Source organism: Eufriesea mexicana, unplaced genomic scaffold (genome assembly GCF_001483705.2).
Source record: "Eufriesea mexicana isolate 0111107269 unplaced genomic scaffold, ASM148370v2 scaffold2948, whole genome shotgun sequence".
In the NCBI taxonomy this organism is placed as follows: domain Eukaryota; kingdom Metazoa; phylum Arthropoda; class Insecta; order Hymenoptera; family Apidae; genus Eufriesea; species Eufriesea mexicana.
In genome coordinates this window covers 375716-394782 of record NW_016910988.1, presented here as the reverse complement: position 1 = coordinate 394782, position 19067 = coordinate 375716, and the positions used below count along the sequence as shown (strand labels likewise).

At 36.3% G+C, this 19067-nt stretch overlaps 1 protein-coding gene across 1 annotated transcript in view; it reads left to right on the top strand.

Moving 5' to 3' along the window:
• The first annotated feature begins 1032 nt into the window (after positions 1-1032).
• The window catches only part of LOC108550676 (methyltransferase-like protein 16 homolog), a 197826-nt gene continuing 179791 nt past the window's right edge, over positions 1033-19067 (top strand). The window contains exon 1 of the mRNA XM_017904481.1: positions 1033-1185. Coding sequence (XP_017759970.1) covers positions 1033-1185 — 153 coding nt within the window. The remainder of the gene's footprint in view (positions 1186-19067) is intronic.

Here is a 19067-nt window from a genome sequence, read left to right as displayed (position 1 = left end):
TCATACTTCGATACGCGATATAACAAACATTTTAACCACGACTAACAGAAAAATTCTGTAGATTCGGATCTATTTACAATTCTTCATAATACTATACAGACTTATAAAACGAAACTCGAGACCATCTCGCAGAAGGAAATTTCTGACAGCCAAATAATCGGACGAAATATGATTATTTACGAGGAAAAAAAGTTGGAAGTCGATTAAGGTAACGAGCCGGTACAAATTGATTCCATAAATATTGCACAACTTTCGATTGCCCGAGCTAGTCTTTAAGAACTCATTAGGCTTCTCTGGAAGGCGACATTAAATAATGAGATACAGCGTTTCTGCCACGGTAACCGCACTAAAAGTCACAGTCGGTCGAGGCGTCCTAAAATTAATCGACGAAGAGGAACATCCGACGGTATCGATTGCTCTCAGGCATTGTCAGCGAGTTCACCGGTTTACGTAATCGTGCTCACGCGGTAACACGTAATTAAAACGCAACGAAGACACTCGTTGGGATATGAATGACGATTGGCACAGGTGCGGCCGCCGTTTTAAAGGCAAACTCATCGCGAAGGAATCACGGATTTGAGAAGCTGCAAGTGGGCGCAAGTCACTTACCGCTGTCGCCCCCGTTTCTGTGCCCCTTTTTAATATCTCTGTCGGTGTGTAGCCGCTTGACCCACTTCGCAATGATTGGTGTGAAAGTGGAAAAATCGCCTAACACGAGTAATTTCTCTTATCCTTTGTTCTGCTCTGATTCGAAGTTGCGAGTTTAAGCTTAAGATCGGTTAAATGTAGCATTAACTTTCCCAACTGGAGTACAGGAGCCCTCCTACAACACGACATCCTGTAACACGGTTTCACTATAACACGATTCATAAATTACGGGAACTCTCCTACAACACGGCATCCTATGACACGTGTTGGAAAAAGACATGTCCCTCTTCGGTTGAAATAGAAAACGTGCGTGAATCGTCAGAAAATGAAATTAGTGGCATATTAGAACTTGCTAAATCAATCGAAGGCGAAGGTTTTGTGGATATGGCTATTGAGGACGTTCGAGATTTATTAGTGGAAGAAGAAGTCGACGATGCGGATTTGATGGAAATGGCATCTGAAGCTGTAAATCAAATCGATTCTAAGGACACTAGCGCTGATGAAGATTGTGCAATTACTAATTTATCATTAAAAAAAGTTCTGAAAATGAAGGCGACATCATTCCACCGAAAAAACGTTCTCGGTTGATTATACTGAGCAGTGACGACGAAGAAATTTATTAAATTAAAGTTGCGATAAATTAAAATAATATTTTTCTTTCTTTTTTCTTTTGTGTTGCACATACATTTAGATTTTTAATCAAAATTAAGTTGTTTGTGTAGAATTAAAAAAGAAATTTGTTCTCAGTAAGTTTTCGGAACGTAATCTCCCTTTTTGTACTAGCTCTGGGTCTCATGCAACACGGTTTCACATAACATAGCATTTTCTAGGAACTTATCTACCGTGTTATAGGAGGGTTACCTGTATTTCGCTGCGGATAATTCGGATTTAACGATTCGTTGGGTACTTCCTTGGAATTGTGACTCGAGTACGTTTTGATTACGGTAAATCACGGGGAAGAAGTATTTGTGGTTAAATCTGATGATTTTTGTGGATGATCAAATGTCTGGAGCAATATATTTGCTGAAGAATTATCGTAATTTTTGTCGGTATTCTTACCAGGGTCGATGAGAATATTTCGAATGTATGTAAGATGGGACAAATTAATAAAACAATAAAAAAATTATGAAACTCTTTAAATACCCCTCTTGGAAAAGAACGACATCCCACTTTGGTGTGCTAAAGGTTAACTGCATCATTCTGCCGTAGCTTTAGTGGAAAATACGGGAGAAATTTCAAATACTCGAGGATTTAATCGCTGTTACCTAGAATGTTCAACGATGCCAAGAAAATTGCGATTATTCTAATTCTTTTTCCAAATAATTTCAATATTTCGAATATACAAAAATGGAAAAATTTCAGGGAGATTAATATATTTTGAATTTTTATTTTACTTTTCTATTTGTACAAAATTATTAATTTGCTATATGACAATCTAAAGATAGATAGGAATATTAACTATAACTTGCATTTCTTTCTACAAATTTTACTCGTTTGCAAAAATTCTGTGAAAATAGAAAAGCTTCTTATATATTCTCGCATGCTGAAACCGAATTTGACAGCAAAATGTGCTTATCCTCTTAGCTCCATGAAACAAATATTTAAAAAATATCCATATTGGCTACTTTTACAAAAATATTCCAAAGTTGTAGTTTTCAGTATTTCTTAAAACTAATGCTATATATGTGAGTATTGGTTTTATATGTGTGAATGGGAATGAGATTGAATAAGTGAAACTCATTCGAGATGATATAAATATAATATGTGTAAGTGCAGTCTAGTGCGAATGATGTTTGAGAAATGTTTAGAAAAATGTGTCAGAATAAAGCAGTCATGTGAGAATCGTCAAAGAGGAAACATAGGTATATAATGCTTAATAAGAGTAAGAAGGAAAGAGAAGAATTTTCTAGAAAGTGTCAATCAATTTTCTTGTTTAAAATAGTTTATCGCGAGTTGTTTTCATTATTTAAACATTTTTATCTAAATATACTAGCGTGTTAACTGTTAAAAAATGTAGAAAATATTGATGTACATTTCTATCTACAGTTTTAACCCCTTCTTCTACGATTTATCTTCTAGATAAGGTCAAGTCACCTCTGTCAATTTGACTTCGAGTCAATGAAGTCGATATGTATTCATATAATATGCTCGGTTCTTAATAATACAGAGGAATATTAATTATAATTTGCATTTCTTTCTACAAATTTTATTTATTTGCAAAAATTTTGTGAAAATATAAAAGTTTATATAATCTCACGTGTTGAAACCAAATTTGACAGCAAAAGTGCTTATCCTCTTAGGTCCACGAAACAAATAGCTCGGTTCTCAATAATACAGAGGAATATTAACTATAACTTGCATTTCTTTCTACAAATTTTACTCGTTTGCAAAAATTTTGTGAAAATAGAAAAGCTTCTTATATATTCTCGCATGCTGAAACCGAATTTGACAGCAAAATGTGCTTATCCTCTTAGCTCCATGAAACAAATATTTAAAAAATATCCATATTGGCTACTTTTACAAAAATATTCCAAAGACAGTGAATTTTTCCCAATATCTTTATCAACTGCTATGAATAGCACTAACCTTCCCTCATAAAATAAAACTTGATTTATAATCAGCCTACTCTTCCTTGTCAAGATATACCGCTTTAAAATAGCTCGAGGAACCCTATAACTTCGTCTTACACTGTACAATCATTACTATAATTTCTGCATGACTAAAACTCAAAATTAATTTAACATACTATTTCTCAAAAACAAAATATCAAAATGTCATTATGACTATCTCAATTCCCTGTCAAGCGGAACTCGCGACCGCTATAAATATCCTTATACCCCTTCGCCATTTCCTCAAAAAATTACCTCAACTTCGCCACAGACTGAACCTAAATTCGCGCCAGACAGGAAGCCGTAAAGCTGGCGAAGCTTTATCTCGAGCCTGTCGGACACTTGCCTCCTAGCTGTCAAACAAGCGGGCAACAAGGAGGCATCGTAAACGCGTTGCAGGACCTCGCTGCGGGGTCCAGCTCTCCAGAGTCCCGGCGCCTCGATTACCCTAATTACTCAGGCACGCATGCACGAAGCGTAACAACGTGTTTTCATTTCGCATGCTGTCAAAACGAGCGGGGACTAAATGTCGGTTTCCGTCCCGAGTCGTTCCCCGTAGTCTGTACCAGAGGTCAGCTCATGAGAACAGGTCCACGGAGTCTTTTTGCCCGGGCCAAAAGCGGTGATCAATCGCGTGGCCCCGCGTACTTTTCCGCCATTTCGTCGCCATTTCGTCGCCATTTCGTCAACATATTTTTCAAGCGAGGGGAAATAAACGCGGGACCGTGTTTCCCCGTGTGGCTGAAGAGGCAGGCCGTTGCTGGCTGACGTGTCCGACTCCAGTCGGCAGACGTGTGGACGCGAGGCACGTGATGGAGGAATCGTTCGATCCATGGCGAGTAAATGACACGAGCGTATCAGGTTCTGAGGAATCTGCGAAAGAGAGGCCAATCAAGGTTGCGACTGGGTGTGGTGAGGTGCACACGAGCCTGCGCACGCGGAGCCCATGGCTTCCCTATACGCAGCCTGTCCAACCCGTTTTCGGTCCCAATGTAAGCCAGTCTTTTTTCCATTAAGACTAATTGTCTTTCTTCCAAAGCACCGTCTGTCAACGGGTGCTTTTGTTCCGACAGCTACGCAGCTTCGATCGCGTTTCCAGTCGGTCGTTCCTCTCTTGCGGTGTCCTGCCTATCACGGTGCACGTCGTCGCACCAAGGTCGACGTCTGCTTTTGGACATTCTCGGAATTCGATGAGAAAGGTTCGCTTAACGTCACCAACTGACGCGTTAAATGGCTAACTCGGCTTGACACGGTCCAGGTTTCTCGTCAGCGTGATCGTTTTACGGGCAGAGTTCGCGACTCGTTGATTTTTGCGGGGTTTCAACAGGAATTGACATTTGAGCTTCGATCCGGGAAACGATGGGATACCGAGGTTCGGAGATAACGAGGTTTACGGTTATGAGTTTTGAGATTGGATCAACCAGGATGATATTGCAAAGTCATTAGGAGACTCGGGTCATCTTTTTTAGGTTTGATGCAGATAAAAGTTGATATTTCCATTTCATATCAGACGTTTTAAAGATGACTAATCCGGTTGTTAATTTTTAGTACGGGTTGTCACTTTTTGGAGGTCTAAGTCTAGTCTTCGTTTAAATTTTCCCCGAATCCATCGACCTGACTTCGTATCAAGTTTGTCAGACAAGGCCGGGTCTATTAAAACGCGGTTTTACGTGACTAATTTCGTCGGTGTAGTCCAATAACAGTTATTAATCCCAACGAAGTTAATTATACGATTCTAAACTTCCTGTTACCTTCTCCTCGCTAAAGACTGAACAAATTCCACAGCAGACAAATCCTTTTTTCTTTCATCAAACTAGTTCTGATTTCGATCACATTATATTCGAGTGACTGTAACACGATTCCTACACAATGTAGCCGAGAGAATAACAATCTGAGCAGGTTCAGTTGTCCAAGATGACAGGTTGTCTGTTTCTAATAACGAAGCTGGAGTAACGGTACAGCCAGAAGGTCCCTTCTAGACACGCGTTGTTTCAATTGAACCTTTTTCCCAGAAATAGCAAAATAAATCACTTCGACATAACGTTACTTCGCGTCACCAGGGGCGGATTGAGATTTTCGGAAGCCCCTAGATAATCGAGGCTCCTGAGAACAATGAATTTGGTTCTATCCAACATCTGCTCTCAATCTCATCCTTTCTTCCTTTGTCTTGTACACAGATACACGCGAATGTACAATAATATTGCTTATTTATTTATCTATTAGATTGGCAACTAAGTGATTGGGGATTTTAAATAAAAAGGAAAATACAAAATTTTTTGGTGAATCTCAGATTTTGGTGTCGTCTGAGCTGGTTCATCTTGCATCACCCACGATCTTTTCCGATTAACGTTGTTTTAAACTATCCACTTTTCTTCGACAGTTATCAGTCGTTTCAGAAATTGATCAATTTCGTTGCGTTTCAGAAGCGAATCGCAGATGCTAATGCGTTGCGTCAATTGAATTTCCTGAAGCTGATGAGGGATCCATAAATCGAGTTTCTTGACATAGCCAAGCTGTTTTAATTTTTCTTAAATGCATGTATGCGATACATTGAACTTCTCTGCAATCTCACGTGTTGCGCTATGACGATCTGAATCGATAATGGCCTCGATATGGGTCTCATCAACTTCAACTGGACGGCCAGATTGTTGCGCATTTTTCAGTGAAAAATCACCATAATGAAATTTGGCAAACCAATTTTAACACTGTCTTTCTTTCGAGGCTTCATTCCCATATACTGCACGTAACTTCTTGCGTGCTTGCGATGCGTTCTTGCCTTTTCGGAAATAAAACAATAAAATGTGTCCGAAATGCGCGTCTTGTTCTTCCATTTTTAAATTGGGATGAAAACGAAACTAAATAACTAATCGATACAATTTTTCGACTAAATTAAAGGCGGAAGTCCAAACAACAAGGAAACAATATAAGTTAGGTGCCTTGAACACGTTGACAAAACAAAAGAATGTGCAAGAGCCATCTATTGACAAAATCCGCAATCACTTAGTTGCCAACCCAATATATACGGATAATTAATCATTCCTATGTGCGTACATAAAAGATTGCAAATCTTTCTATAGCACTTTCAGGATTTCTATAGCGCTTTCCTTCGTCTGATGCCCTAAGCAGGTGCCAATGTTGCTCCCCAGTTAATCCAGCACTGTATGTCACGTCAACGTCTGCCAGCAGAAATCAAAGATTGTATTACAGCCCTGTCACTCTTTCGCCATTATTTCATCCACCGCAGAAGAACGAATCCAAACATTCCATTAACCACATCCAAATCTACATCTACCAAAGCGATAAATCCGTGGCAAATCAACGGACTGACACCGAACGCTTCGAGAGTGCCGTTCGAAGGCTCTGCTTTTCTCTTTCCACAGCTTTTTCCATTCTGGTAACAAAGATAATTCATCTTGAGCATCGCGAACGCTTCAGAAATAGCTGGCCGTATCCTTGAAATTTACGGCGATTTACGAATGTAATCAGCGAAAGGACGCGTCGACGTATCCTCGTGGAATCCCAACAGCCTTCCCTCCCCGCAGCTCTTGCATCTGCTCAACAATCAATTAATAAGCGGCGTCTCTCTGTGCAACAATGGCAATTTCCTCGATTTGCCAGCCGAGCGCCTCGCCGCTCTCGATCATTCCCACGCCTCTTTCGGAAAAAATCCCGCTGGAATTATGATCGGGCGAAACTAATCACGTTCCTTTAAATGAACACCCCGCTCGATATAACGCTCTTTCATGTTCCTCTGCACCGCTTATGCAAACGTCCTGGCAAATTATCGTGCAGCAACAATTCATAGTTCAGGTTGGCTAACCTCGAAATTGTTGCTGCCACGAGGTGACGTAAGGATAGGCAGAAAGTTTGCTCTTGCTTTTCTTCTTAATTTATTTTCCTTTCTACTTTCTTTATTTTTCTGTGCAATTGGAAAGATTTGTTTGAAATGCAGCAAAAATGCAGAAATCGTAACACGAATTGTTGAGGAGCTGGAGGAATAAAAGATAGTTTTGAGGTTAGGTTGCGCATGTAAGAGTCGAAGTTAGTTGATCTAGAATTTTGTTATTGGAATTCTGATATGGAATATTTTAGTGTCTCGTAATGGAAATGAGCGAGGAATCTTGCAACATAAAAGAAGGGAATTTAATAGTGAAATTATTAAATAAATAAAATCACTGGTTTCTTATTTTTCATTGCCTTTCTTAGTTATCGAAAGCACAGCTGCTTATGAATTCTAGGTTTATTTTCCTTTTTCCTTTCTTTCTTTTTCTTTGGAATTCGAAAGATTTGTTTGAAATGCATTAGAAATGCAAAAATTGTAACACGAATTGTTGATGAGCTGGAGGAATAAAAGGTAGTTTTGAGGTTAGGTTGCGCATGTAAGAGTCGAAGTTAGTTGATCTAGAATTTTGTTATTGGGATTCTGATATGAATTATTTTAGTGGTTTGTACTGGAAATGAGCGACATAAAAGGAGGGTATTTAATAGTGAAATTATCAAATAAATAAAATGGCTGATTTCATGTTTCTCATTGTCTTTTGTAATTATCAAAAGCACAGCTGATTATGGCAGATTCGTTTCTCTTCTTAATTTATTTTCCTTTTTCCTTTCTTTATTTTTCTGTGCAATTGGAAAGATCTGTTTAAAATGCAGCAGAAATGCAATAAATTGTTACACGAATTGTTGGTGAGCTGGAGAAATAGTAGGTAGTTTTGAGATTATGTTGCACACGGAGGAGTCGGTGTTGATTGGTCTAAAATCTTGTTATTACAATTCTGATATGGAATATTTTAGTGTCTTCTACTGGAAATGAACAAGGAATCTTGCAACATAAAAGAAGGGAATTTAATAGTAAAATTATTAAATAAATAAAATGACTGTTTTTTTTATTTTTCATTGCCTTTTGCAGTTATCGAAAGCAGAGCTGCTTATGAATTCTTTTTTAGTGTCTTCTACTGGAAATGAACAAGGAATCTTGCAACATAAAAGAAGGGAATTTAATAGTGAAATTATTAAATAAATAAAATTACTGTTTTCTTATTTTTCATTGCCTTTTGCAGTTATCGAAAGCACAGCTGCTTATGAATTCTTGGTTTATTTTCCTTTTTCCTTTCTTTCTTTTTCTTTGGAATTCGAAAGATTTGTTTGAAATGCATTAGAAATGCAAAAATTGTAACACGAATTGTTGATGAGCTGGAGGAATAAAAGGTAGTTTTGAGGTTAGGTTGCGCATGTAAGAGTCGAAGTTAGTTGATCTAGAATTTTGTTATTGGGATTCTGATATGAATTATTTTAGTGGTTTGTACTGGAAATGAGCGACATAAAAGGAGGGTATTTAATAGTGAAATTATCAAATAAATAAAATGGCTGATTTCATGTTTCTCATTGTCTTTTGTAATTATCAAAAGCACAGCTGATTATGGCAGATTCGTTTCTCTTCTTAATTTATTTTCCTTTTTCCTTTCTTTATTTTTCTGTGCAATTGGAAAGATCTGTTTAAAATGCAGCAGAAATGCAATAAATTGTTACACGAATTGTTGGTGAGCTGGAGAAATAGTAGGTAGTTTTGAGATTATGTTGCACACGGAGGAGTCGGTGTTGATTGGTCTAAAATCTTGTTATTACAATTCTGATATGGAATATTTTAGTGTCTTCTACTGGAAATGAACAAGGAATCTTGCAACATAAAAGAAGGGAATTTAATAGTAAAATTATTAAATAAATAAAATGACTGTTTTTTTTATTTTTCATTGCCTTTTGCAGTTATCGAAAGCAGAGCTGCTTATGAATTCTTGGTTTATTTTCCTTTTTCCTTTCTTTCTTTTTCTTTGGAATTCGAAAGATTTGTTTGAAATGCATCAGAAATGCATAAGTTGTAACACAAATTGTTGATGAACTAGAGGAATGAAAGGTAGTTTTGAGGTTATGTTGCGTATGGAGGAGTCGAAGTTAGTTGATCTAGAATTTTATTATTGGAATTCTGATATAAAATATTTTAGTGGCTTGTACTAAAAATGAACAAGGAATCTTGCAACATAAAAGAAGGGAATTTTATAATGAAATTATCAAATAAATAAAAAATGACTGGTTTCATATTTTTCATTGTCTTTTGTAGTTATCGAAAGCACAGCTGCTGATGGCAGAATCGTTTCTCTATTTTTAAGACAGAACTGTAGCTATATATACCTAATTATTCTCATAAGAATCATGGTTATTATTGTGATTAAGACTGCAATTATAATTGTAATAATTGTGTTACGATATTTATGTGCTCGTTACGGATTGGTAGTTCTAATGTTGACACGGATTTCTTTGTCTTCGCAGTTGCCGAGAATGTGCAACTGTGTTTATTTTCACTGTTCTTGTTTAATTATTGCTATTTAGGTGTATTATATTTATATATATACTATAGATTGGTAACTCCTGTGTTAGATACACGAGAAAGATCAAGTAGCTCTTAGAACACGTTTACTTAATAACGTAGTTGTATATTTTATTAAACTGACGAGTTTTCTGCTCATGATTCTATCAATTTTTCTCCTTCGTTTCGCAAAACGTGCATGTTTCCTGTTGAATCATCTTCTGTGTAGTTACTACATTAGGTTCTTACAAAAAGAGCATTGTAATTATGATTTATTTCGAAGACGGTAATAAACAAGATGATTGAAGTTATTAAACAATGCAAATGTAATTAAATGGTCCGTAAACACACATGACTCGTGATTAATGCCGATATAGCATAGATGTGTCAGTTTAACTGACGATGAGAAGCATATTTCTAATTCAATTGCCTGTTCCATCTTCAATTGCTGAAGAAAATCTCTCTTGCATAATTGATCATTTTATGCTTATTATCTATTAATTGCATACAGAGATTCCTCAAATATAAATTAATCTTGGTAAATATTTAAAATACTTAAGTAATTTATATTTGATATAGTAGATTTGAATACTTTTATAATTCCACAAGTATTAAAAATATTACATAATGACTTCGAGTAATTTTTATTCGGAATTTAGAGGTACGTACGGAAATAGAAATAAATAGAAATAAATGGAAATAAATTATAAATGCGAATTAAAAATGAAAATGAAAATAATTTTGCAAAGTTCCACGCGTATTAATAAATTAAAACGCGAACTGTAATTACGCGTTTTTAATACTTCCACGTAATCTGTAAAATGAAAATTTATTCGTACGAATTCAACTGGTGCACAGTATAGCCACAACTTGCTAAAAATAATATAATAATAATAATATAATAAAATAATAATAATGTACCACTCGTGTACAGTTTAACTACGACACGCTGAAAATAATACGTAATGTAGCACTGGTACAACGGCAAATTTTGAATGTGATTTTTTCAACGGCCCCTTTCGTCAAGCCAAACAGTGGAACGATTTAAATTAACTCCGAAGATACTATCCGCACGAAATTATACGAACGATCATGCACGCTCGAATTTTTAGTACGCTTGATCATACGCTCGGGCCACACGATGCCTCGCTTGCATGTATCTCATTCATGTTAATGACGATCGTACAGACACTAACGAGCGTAATATTAGTAACGATAACAATGAGCGTACAAGTAAGAACGCGAACGACGATAGTAATCGGATATCGATGGAAAATACAAACGAAAAATGTGTATTGATAAATATATAACCACCGCAAACCATGGCCACTTAGATTTTATTATTATAATTTAATAACTGCAAGAAAAAGTACGGCCTACTTACAGTCATACGCACTAATTGCATCGCTATTAAGGCGATATTTAATAATAACAATCGTTGCAGTGCTCTACGAGCAGCATACAGAATTCAAGGTCACGCGAACTTGTATCGCGATATTTTTACAAATTCCTTCGACGTTGCATGCAGATACGGGCGCTCGAAGCTGGCAGATTTGCGAACTCCCTTAAGCCATGCGCAGTGGAGCCATGCGCAGTGGAGCTGCGCGCACGCGCGGCCGAGCGCTGGCGTCGCGAAAAAGTAAGGGTCAGTTTTCAATGTCTCGACGGCGAAAGTTTAACTAGCATGCGTACGCCGGCCAATGCTTACACAATGCACACAGTGGCGTAATTTCGTACTCGGCGACACCGTAATAAATGTTTCAGTCCTCCCACACTACGGTTCTATATAATTTACGTAAGGTGTGCAACCGTGCTTTATATAGGCAAACAGGAAAGCAACTTTTAGCTACGGTCTATTTATTTTTCGGCTAATACCCGGCGAATGTGAGGAAAAATATCGCCCTTTCTGTTTAGAGTGGATTAACGGCATTCTTCCTCGTCGATAGGGGTTCTGTTTTAATCTTCATGTTTAGAGGATGAACTTGTACTCGTAGTACGTGTCTAATCAGTGACACGTTTTGTCAAAATTTGTTGACATAGAATACAACCAATGAGTGATTTAATAATAGGTTAGAAATTTATTAATCATTTATAATAGGTTAGAAATTTAAGGCATTAAACGTTATATCGGGTGAAAAATAATTATATATTTTGCTTATGTAGATTATATTATGTTAGAGATATGTCTGTTTTTCTTAAAGAAGATTAATGTCAACACACTTTTTCATTTTCTTTGATTCAAAATTGCTGTCAGAAATTGTTTAAAGTCTTCGCTGCAATCACTAATGATGTCGTTTGTAAGAGATTGTTCATAGATTCTCTGGTAATTTTCTCTAATACCTCCTAAATTGATTTCTGATCAAGCTACGATTAGGTGGATCAATGTTGTGTCATCTGTATCCGATCCACGCATTGCTTTACACAGTTTTTCGCAAAATAGACAGTTTTATCTCGTGCATATTTCACAACTGCAAAATATGAAATTCTTATTCTTATTCAACCCTGACTCTAGTCCCAACTGACACCTAACTCCTAATTCTGACTTATTCTCAATGAAACTGTGCATGCACCTTCGTGACATAACCTAGATTACCTAAAGGAATATTTGGATACATTCATTCAGAACCATAACTTGATCGAGTATCATGCAGAGATGGGAAGCTAAACTCATAAACTAAGCAACGTAAGAACTGGATGACCAAAAAGAGAGAACAGATCTTCAAATACACGAGAATTAATGAAATCATAGATACATTGTATATGTGTATTTAACATTGACCTGAACCAATGATTCTGGAATTATTTTGTAATACTATAGCTATTTGACAGTGTCCTGAATCAATTATTTCATAATTACTTCCTTTAATACTATAGCTACTTAACAGTATACATATAGGGTGTTGCAAAATTCACGCAAGACGTGAATTTTGCGCCATTTGCGAGGCCAAGTGTTGCCAAAGAAAGAAAAAGACTGCGTGACAGCAGACAGTTCAAGGTTATTAAAACTTGAGTGCTATAAAAGAACATCGCGTTTTAATTGCTGAGCAATATTTACAATCTTGAGTCAAAAGTATATGTAATATTATAGCTATTGTACTTAACAGTATACATATAGGGTGTTGCAAAATTCACGCAAGATTTGAAGTTTGCACCATTTACGCAGCCAAGTATTGCCAAGCAAAAGAAAAAGACAGCGTGACAGCAGACAATTCAGGGTTATCAAAAATGTAGCGCTGCACGAAAGAACGATACCACTTCATTGTCGAGCAATATTTACAATTTTGAACTAAAAACCTGTGATCTCTGTCAAAATTACTTCTCACACGAGCTACTCTATTTATACTTCCTAAATTAAAGGTATCGTTAACACCTATTTAGGCGACTGATGTTAACTGTTGAGCAATATTTACAATTTCGAGTTAAAAGTATATATAATATTATAGCTACTTAACACTGTACATATAGGGTGTTGCAAAATTCACGCGAGATTTAAATTTTGCGCCATTTGCGTGGCCAAGTGTTGCCAACTCGAAGAAGGACAGCGTGACAGCAGACAGTTCAGGGTTATCAAAAATGTAGTGCTGCACGAAAGAACGATACCACTTCATTGTCGAGCAATATTTACAATTTTAAACTAAAAACCTGTGATCTCTGTCAAAATTACTTCTCACACGAGCTACTCTATTTATATTTCCTAAATTAAAGGTATCGTTAACACCTATTTAGGCGACTGATGTTAACTGTTGAGCAATATTTACAATTTCGAGTTAAAAGTATATATAATATTATAGCTACTTAACCCTATACATATAGGGTGTTGCAAAATTCACGCGAGATTTAAATTTTGCGCCATTTGCGTGGCCAAGTGTTGCCAACTCGAAGAAAGACAGCGTGACAGCAGACAATTCAGGGTTATCAAAAATGTAGTGCTACACGAAAGAACGGTACCTCCTCATTGAGAAATAGTTGCAATATTTACAATTTTGAATTAAGAACCTGTGTCCTCTATCAAAATCACTTCTCACACGATGCTACTCTATTTACACTTCCTAAATCAAAGGTATCGTTAACAGGTATTCAGAAGACCGATGTCAAACGTCATTCCCAATCTACCTAACTCCGCTAGCTCACTGTAGGTATATTCTCGTAGACATTCAAGGTCCACTGATAACATTCCCTCGAACCAATCGGATCCTCTAGTTAGCCCTGTACACCGAGCCACCTACGCCACTCATGCCAGCCATCGGAACCATCGATCAAAACGCAAAACGAGAAACGCGAGTGAATCACGCACAGGGTCGCGCGACCTTTCGATGCCGGAGCAAAAGGTCGCGCGAAGTGTGTCGAACGAACGGGTGGAACGCGAACATCGTCGTCAGCGATGAAAGGCCGTCTCCTCCCGGTCATCTATTTTCGTTACACACGAAACCAACCGGCCAGGTAGATACGATCTTCCCTCGCCACGCATTAAGGACAGAGGTGAAAACGTTTACGTATTACATTCTTTCTTCGGTATTGGATAATCGCGCGAGGTCACGAACCAAACGGGGCGAGCAGGGACACGCGAGCACCGTTTCTGTTGAAGAAAGTAACGGACCGTCGGAGGAGAAGTATTCGGGTCATTGATTGAGAGGCCGAGCAAGGCGCCTGGTATCGGATACATCATCCTTAATGACTTCCTCGTGCGTGGGCAACTGTTTGGATTCTTCGACAGGGTACCCGACAGCCGTGGTAACGACCGCGACGTCTTTCGTCGCCTGGCGCCAAGGGATTTGGCCTGTACCGGTCTTTCGTAATTAAAGGACCACGGCAGCTGGGTATAGCGAAAGATTCTGGTCGTCTTATTTCGCTGCCTCGAATCTCTGTAGCTAGAGTTTTAATCTTTCGTGAGAGATGAGATGATTGTAATCTGGCAGTCTTCTGGTTTAGTTGGCTTCGGTTTTATTTTGATTACTAGTGACTGATTGGGTAGAGTAAAAGATTCTGATCCTTTTGTTTTGCTATATCAGGTCTCTGTAACTGGGGTGTTAATTGTTTGTGAAAGATGATTGTAAATAGGTAGAGTCTCCTAGCTTATTTGGTTTTGGATTGACTTGGATCATGGGCATCTAGGTATAGCAAAAGCTTCTGATCCTTTTATTTTGTGGTCCTAATTCCGTGTAACTGAACAACTGAATTTTTAATTGTTTGCCTTGGTAGACTTCTCATTTAGGTGACTGTCATTTGGCTTAGGCTACTAGTGACTGATTGGGTATAGCGAAAGATTCTGATCCTTTTATTTTATTGTTGCAGGTCTCTGTAACTAAAGTTTTAATCGTTTGTGCGAGACTCTATCTATTTATAATCACGAGTCTCCTAGTTTGGTTGGTTTTGGGTTGACTTGGATCATGGCCATCTAGGTAGAGCGAAAGGTTTTGATCCTTTTACTTTGTAGTCCTAATTGTCTGTAACTGAACTTTTCATCCTGTGCTGTGATAGCTGTTTGGTTCAGGTGACTATCGTTTAGCATAGATTACTAGTGGCTGATTGGATACAGTACGAGATACTGATTCTTTTATTTTGTGGTCCTAATTCTCTGTAACTGAACGTTAAATCGTTTGCCTTGGTAGTCTCTTGGTTTAGGTGATTATCGTTTAGCTTAGACTATTAGTGACTGATTGGATCTAACGAAAGATCCTGATCCTTTTATTTTGTGGTCCTAACTCTCTTTAAGTGAACTCTTCATCGTTTGCCTTGGTAGTCTATTGATTCAGGTGGCTGTCGTTTGACTTTGACTAATTGGATCTAGCGAAAGATTCTGATCCTTTTATTTTGTGGCTGTATTTTATTATGTGAACCTCTGTAACTGAACTCTTCATCTTTTGCTTTGGTAGTATCTTGGTTTAGGTAGCTGTCACTTGGTTTAGACCACAAATGACTGATTAGGTACAATGAAAAATACTGATCCTTTTATTTTGTGGTCCCAATTCTTTGAACGTTAAATTGTTTGCCTTGGTAGTCTCTTGGTTTAGGTGATCATCGTTTAGCTTGGACTATTAGTGACTGATTGGATCTAACGAAAGACTCTAATCCTTTTATTTTATGGCCCCAATTCTCTGTAACTGAACGTTTAATCGTTTGCCTTAGTAGTCTCTTAGTTTAGGTGGCTATCGTTTGACTTTGACTGATTAGATCTAGCGAAAGATTCTGATCATTTTATTTTGTGACCTTAACTCTCTGTAACTGAACTCTTCATCGTTTGCTCTGATAGTCTCTTGGTTTAGGTAGCCGTCATTTGCTTTAGACCACAAACGACTGATTGAGTACAAGGAAAAATACTGATCCTTTTATTTTATGGCCTCAACTCTCTGTAACTGAACATTTAATCGTTTGGCTTAGTAGTCTCTTGATTTAGGTAGCTGTCATTTGGTTTAGACCACAAATGACTGACTGGGTACAGCAAAGGAATACTGGCCCTTTTATTTTGTGGTCCCAACTCTCTGCAGCTGGAGTGTTAAGCGTTTGTGAGAAATAATTACAAATACGTAGTCTCCTAGTTTGCTTGGCTTTGACTTAACTTACATCACGAGCATCTAGGTATAGCAAAAGATCCTGTTCCTTTTATTTTGCTGTCCCAACTCTCTGTAGCTGCAGCTTTATTGCGAAAGATGATTAAATTCTGGTAGAATTTCTTGATTTAGGTAGTTTAGTTTGACCTAAACCACAAGTGTCTGACTATGTATAGCGAAAGAGTCTGATGCTTTTATTTTGTTGTCTCAACTCTCTGTAGCTAGAGTGTTAATCATTTGCGAGAGATGATTATAATTACTAGGTAGAATCTCTTGGCTTAGTTGACTTGATTTATAGCAACTGTGTATAGCAAAAGATTCTGTTCCTCTTATTTTTCTGTGTTTTCTCTCACTAATTGTTTGTGTTGTTTAATTGTTTCTGAGATATGATCGTAATTAAGTAGAATATCCTGGTTTGACTTGAGCTCAGAGATCCAAATTTGGTCCTAGGTCTGGGGACCTGAAATTGCTATATATGACTAGTGAATAGTAGGCTAATCCTTTCTGATTTTCAACTTAAAATGTTTGCTCTTATTTAACAATATCTAATAATAATGTTTTTCTTTTAGAAGCTTAGGTTTCCAGATATTTTGCTTTCTAACATAAAATAGGACATCCTGTATGGTTTCGCAACAACATGATTCCAGTTTTCACTGTATGGAATCATTCTTTTAAAGAAAAATTTATATAACTAGAGATTTAGTCAGCACGACACATGTTCCCATTAACACAAATTTTGGAATGTGAATTATAAATGAGTAGTAGCTATTCGAGGTATGTAACTTGGAGAAGTAGTGCACGAAAATTTCTGAGAATCACTGTACATAACTGGACAGTTAAATCTGAAGTTCCTTTGGAATTTATAAATTGCTCATTATATTTTCTTGTATCAATACCAATGACAGATCAGATTAGAAATCACATTAATTCCCTATTAGACATACAATCTTCATAAAATAAGTAAATAAATGTACAAAATTAATATATTTCACGTCGATTTAATGTAAAGTGTTTCATATCGCTTTGTTCTCGACAATGTAGCGATATGAGAGTGACTTTATTCAGAACTCGATTGTGAAAAGGTCAGAAACGTTATTACTTGCTTTTGTTAGTGAAACGTGTTGCATAAAAAATTAATCGTCAGCATCTAACAGTTAACAAGTTTCTATTCTACCTGAGAAGATTGAAAGAACGTTTGTTACGTTTTTTCGTGACAAAAACTGTTGTCCAACTCTTTTCTGTAAAGGCAGGTTATAATGACCTGGCCACAAAGTAGCATTCACTGGCTGTGGTGTGAAAAAAACTAGGAAGCTACTCGTATAGAAACTATAATGATCGATCGCGAGAAAAATAGATTTTTTGTGGGCGGGAAAAAAAGGCGAATATTATTCATCGAAATCGAGTGTGAAGCTTCGGATTTTATTATAAATGAGCTTGAATGGGCTTTCCAAAAGAAGCAGGCAGCACGCCGCGAGTACCTTATGGCCGTGTAATCAAATTAAACCGCGAGAATGCGACATTATAACAACGGATTGCTGCTGACCTTTCGAAAAAGTTGCCCTATTAAAATGTAATGTCGAAAAAAATGTGTTTGTCATCCTTGAGTCACGATGTAAGTGACTGTGGCTGAAGATACAATTGTCTCTTGTCCTTTCAGGCTGAAAATTTCATTATTATCTATATATTATACTCCTCGAATCGAATATCTTACATACCATATTCTCTGTTAACAACTTTCATTAACCAACTACTTGTAATGTACAATTTATTTTTTGCTCAACTCACGCTACAGATTCTATGGCATATTTAACGATGTTTCAAATAATTTGCATATCAGTTAAATCATTGACTCACGAGGATTATGTTTGGGGTTATTATAAGAAATACCAAATGAAAATTTACATTAACAAGAGATTTCATATCTCGCTATACAAAAATCGCGGAAAATCGATGCGAATTAATGTCAGTAAAAAATATTTCTTTTGGAATTTCCTTTTTTAATTTATTTTTTCTCATTTAATCATTCGGACGGAATAATAACATTGCATCGCGTTAAGAAGAATAATTTAAAACTACTCGTAAAATTCGTATACAATATTTTGAAAATATACAGACGTCTTTTAAATTCATTAAAATCCAATTAAACTCCAAATTGTATTAATAAATTTCTCACAAAAAGTGTCAATTAATCCCAATTATATACGTGACATCGTAAAACCTACCCTACTCTAAAATACATATACAATATTTTGAAAATATACATACGTCTTTTAAATTCATTGAAACCCAATTAAACTCTAAATTCAATTAATAAATTTTCCGAAAAAAATATCAATTAATCCCAATTATATACGTGACATCGTAAAACCTACCCTACTCTAAAATACATATACAATATTTTGAAAATATACATACGTCTTTTAAATTCATTGAAACCCAATTAAACTCTAAATTCAATTAATAAATTTTCCGAAAAAAATATCAATTAATCCTGATTATATACAAGACATCGTAATACCTATTCTACTCTAAAATACATATATTTTCTAAATCTCATCACTTAATATTTGAATTCTCAATTTGATATTGATATTTTGTGGATTTAATTTGATTATTTTTATATATTGATTTATATTGATTAATTTATTTATAATATGTATAAAATACATATGCAATATTTTGAAAATATAAATACGCCCTTTAAATTCATTAAAACCCAATTAAACTCCAAATTATATTTATAAATTCCCCCTCTCCCAAAAAAGTATCAATTAATTCTGATTATGTGCAAGACATTGTAAAATCTACTTCTACCCTAAAATATATGTGCAATATTTTGAAAATATAAATATGTCCTTTAAATTCATTAAAACCCAATTAAATTCCAAATTATATTAATAA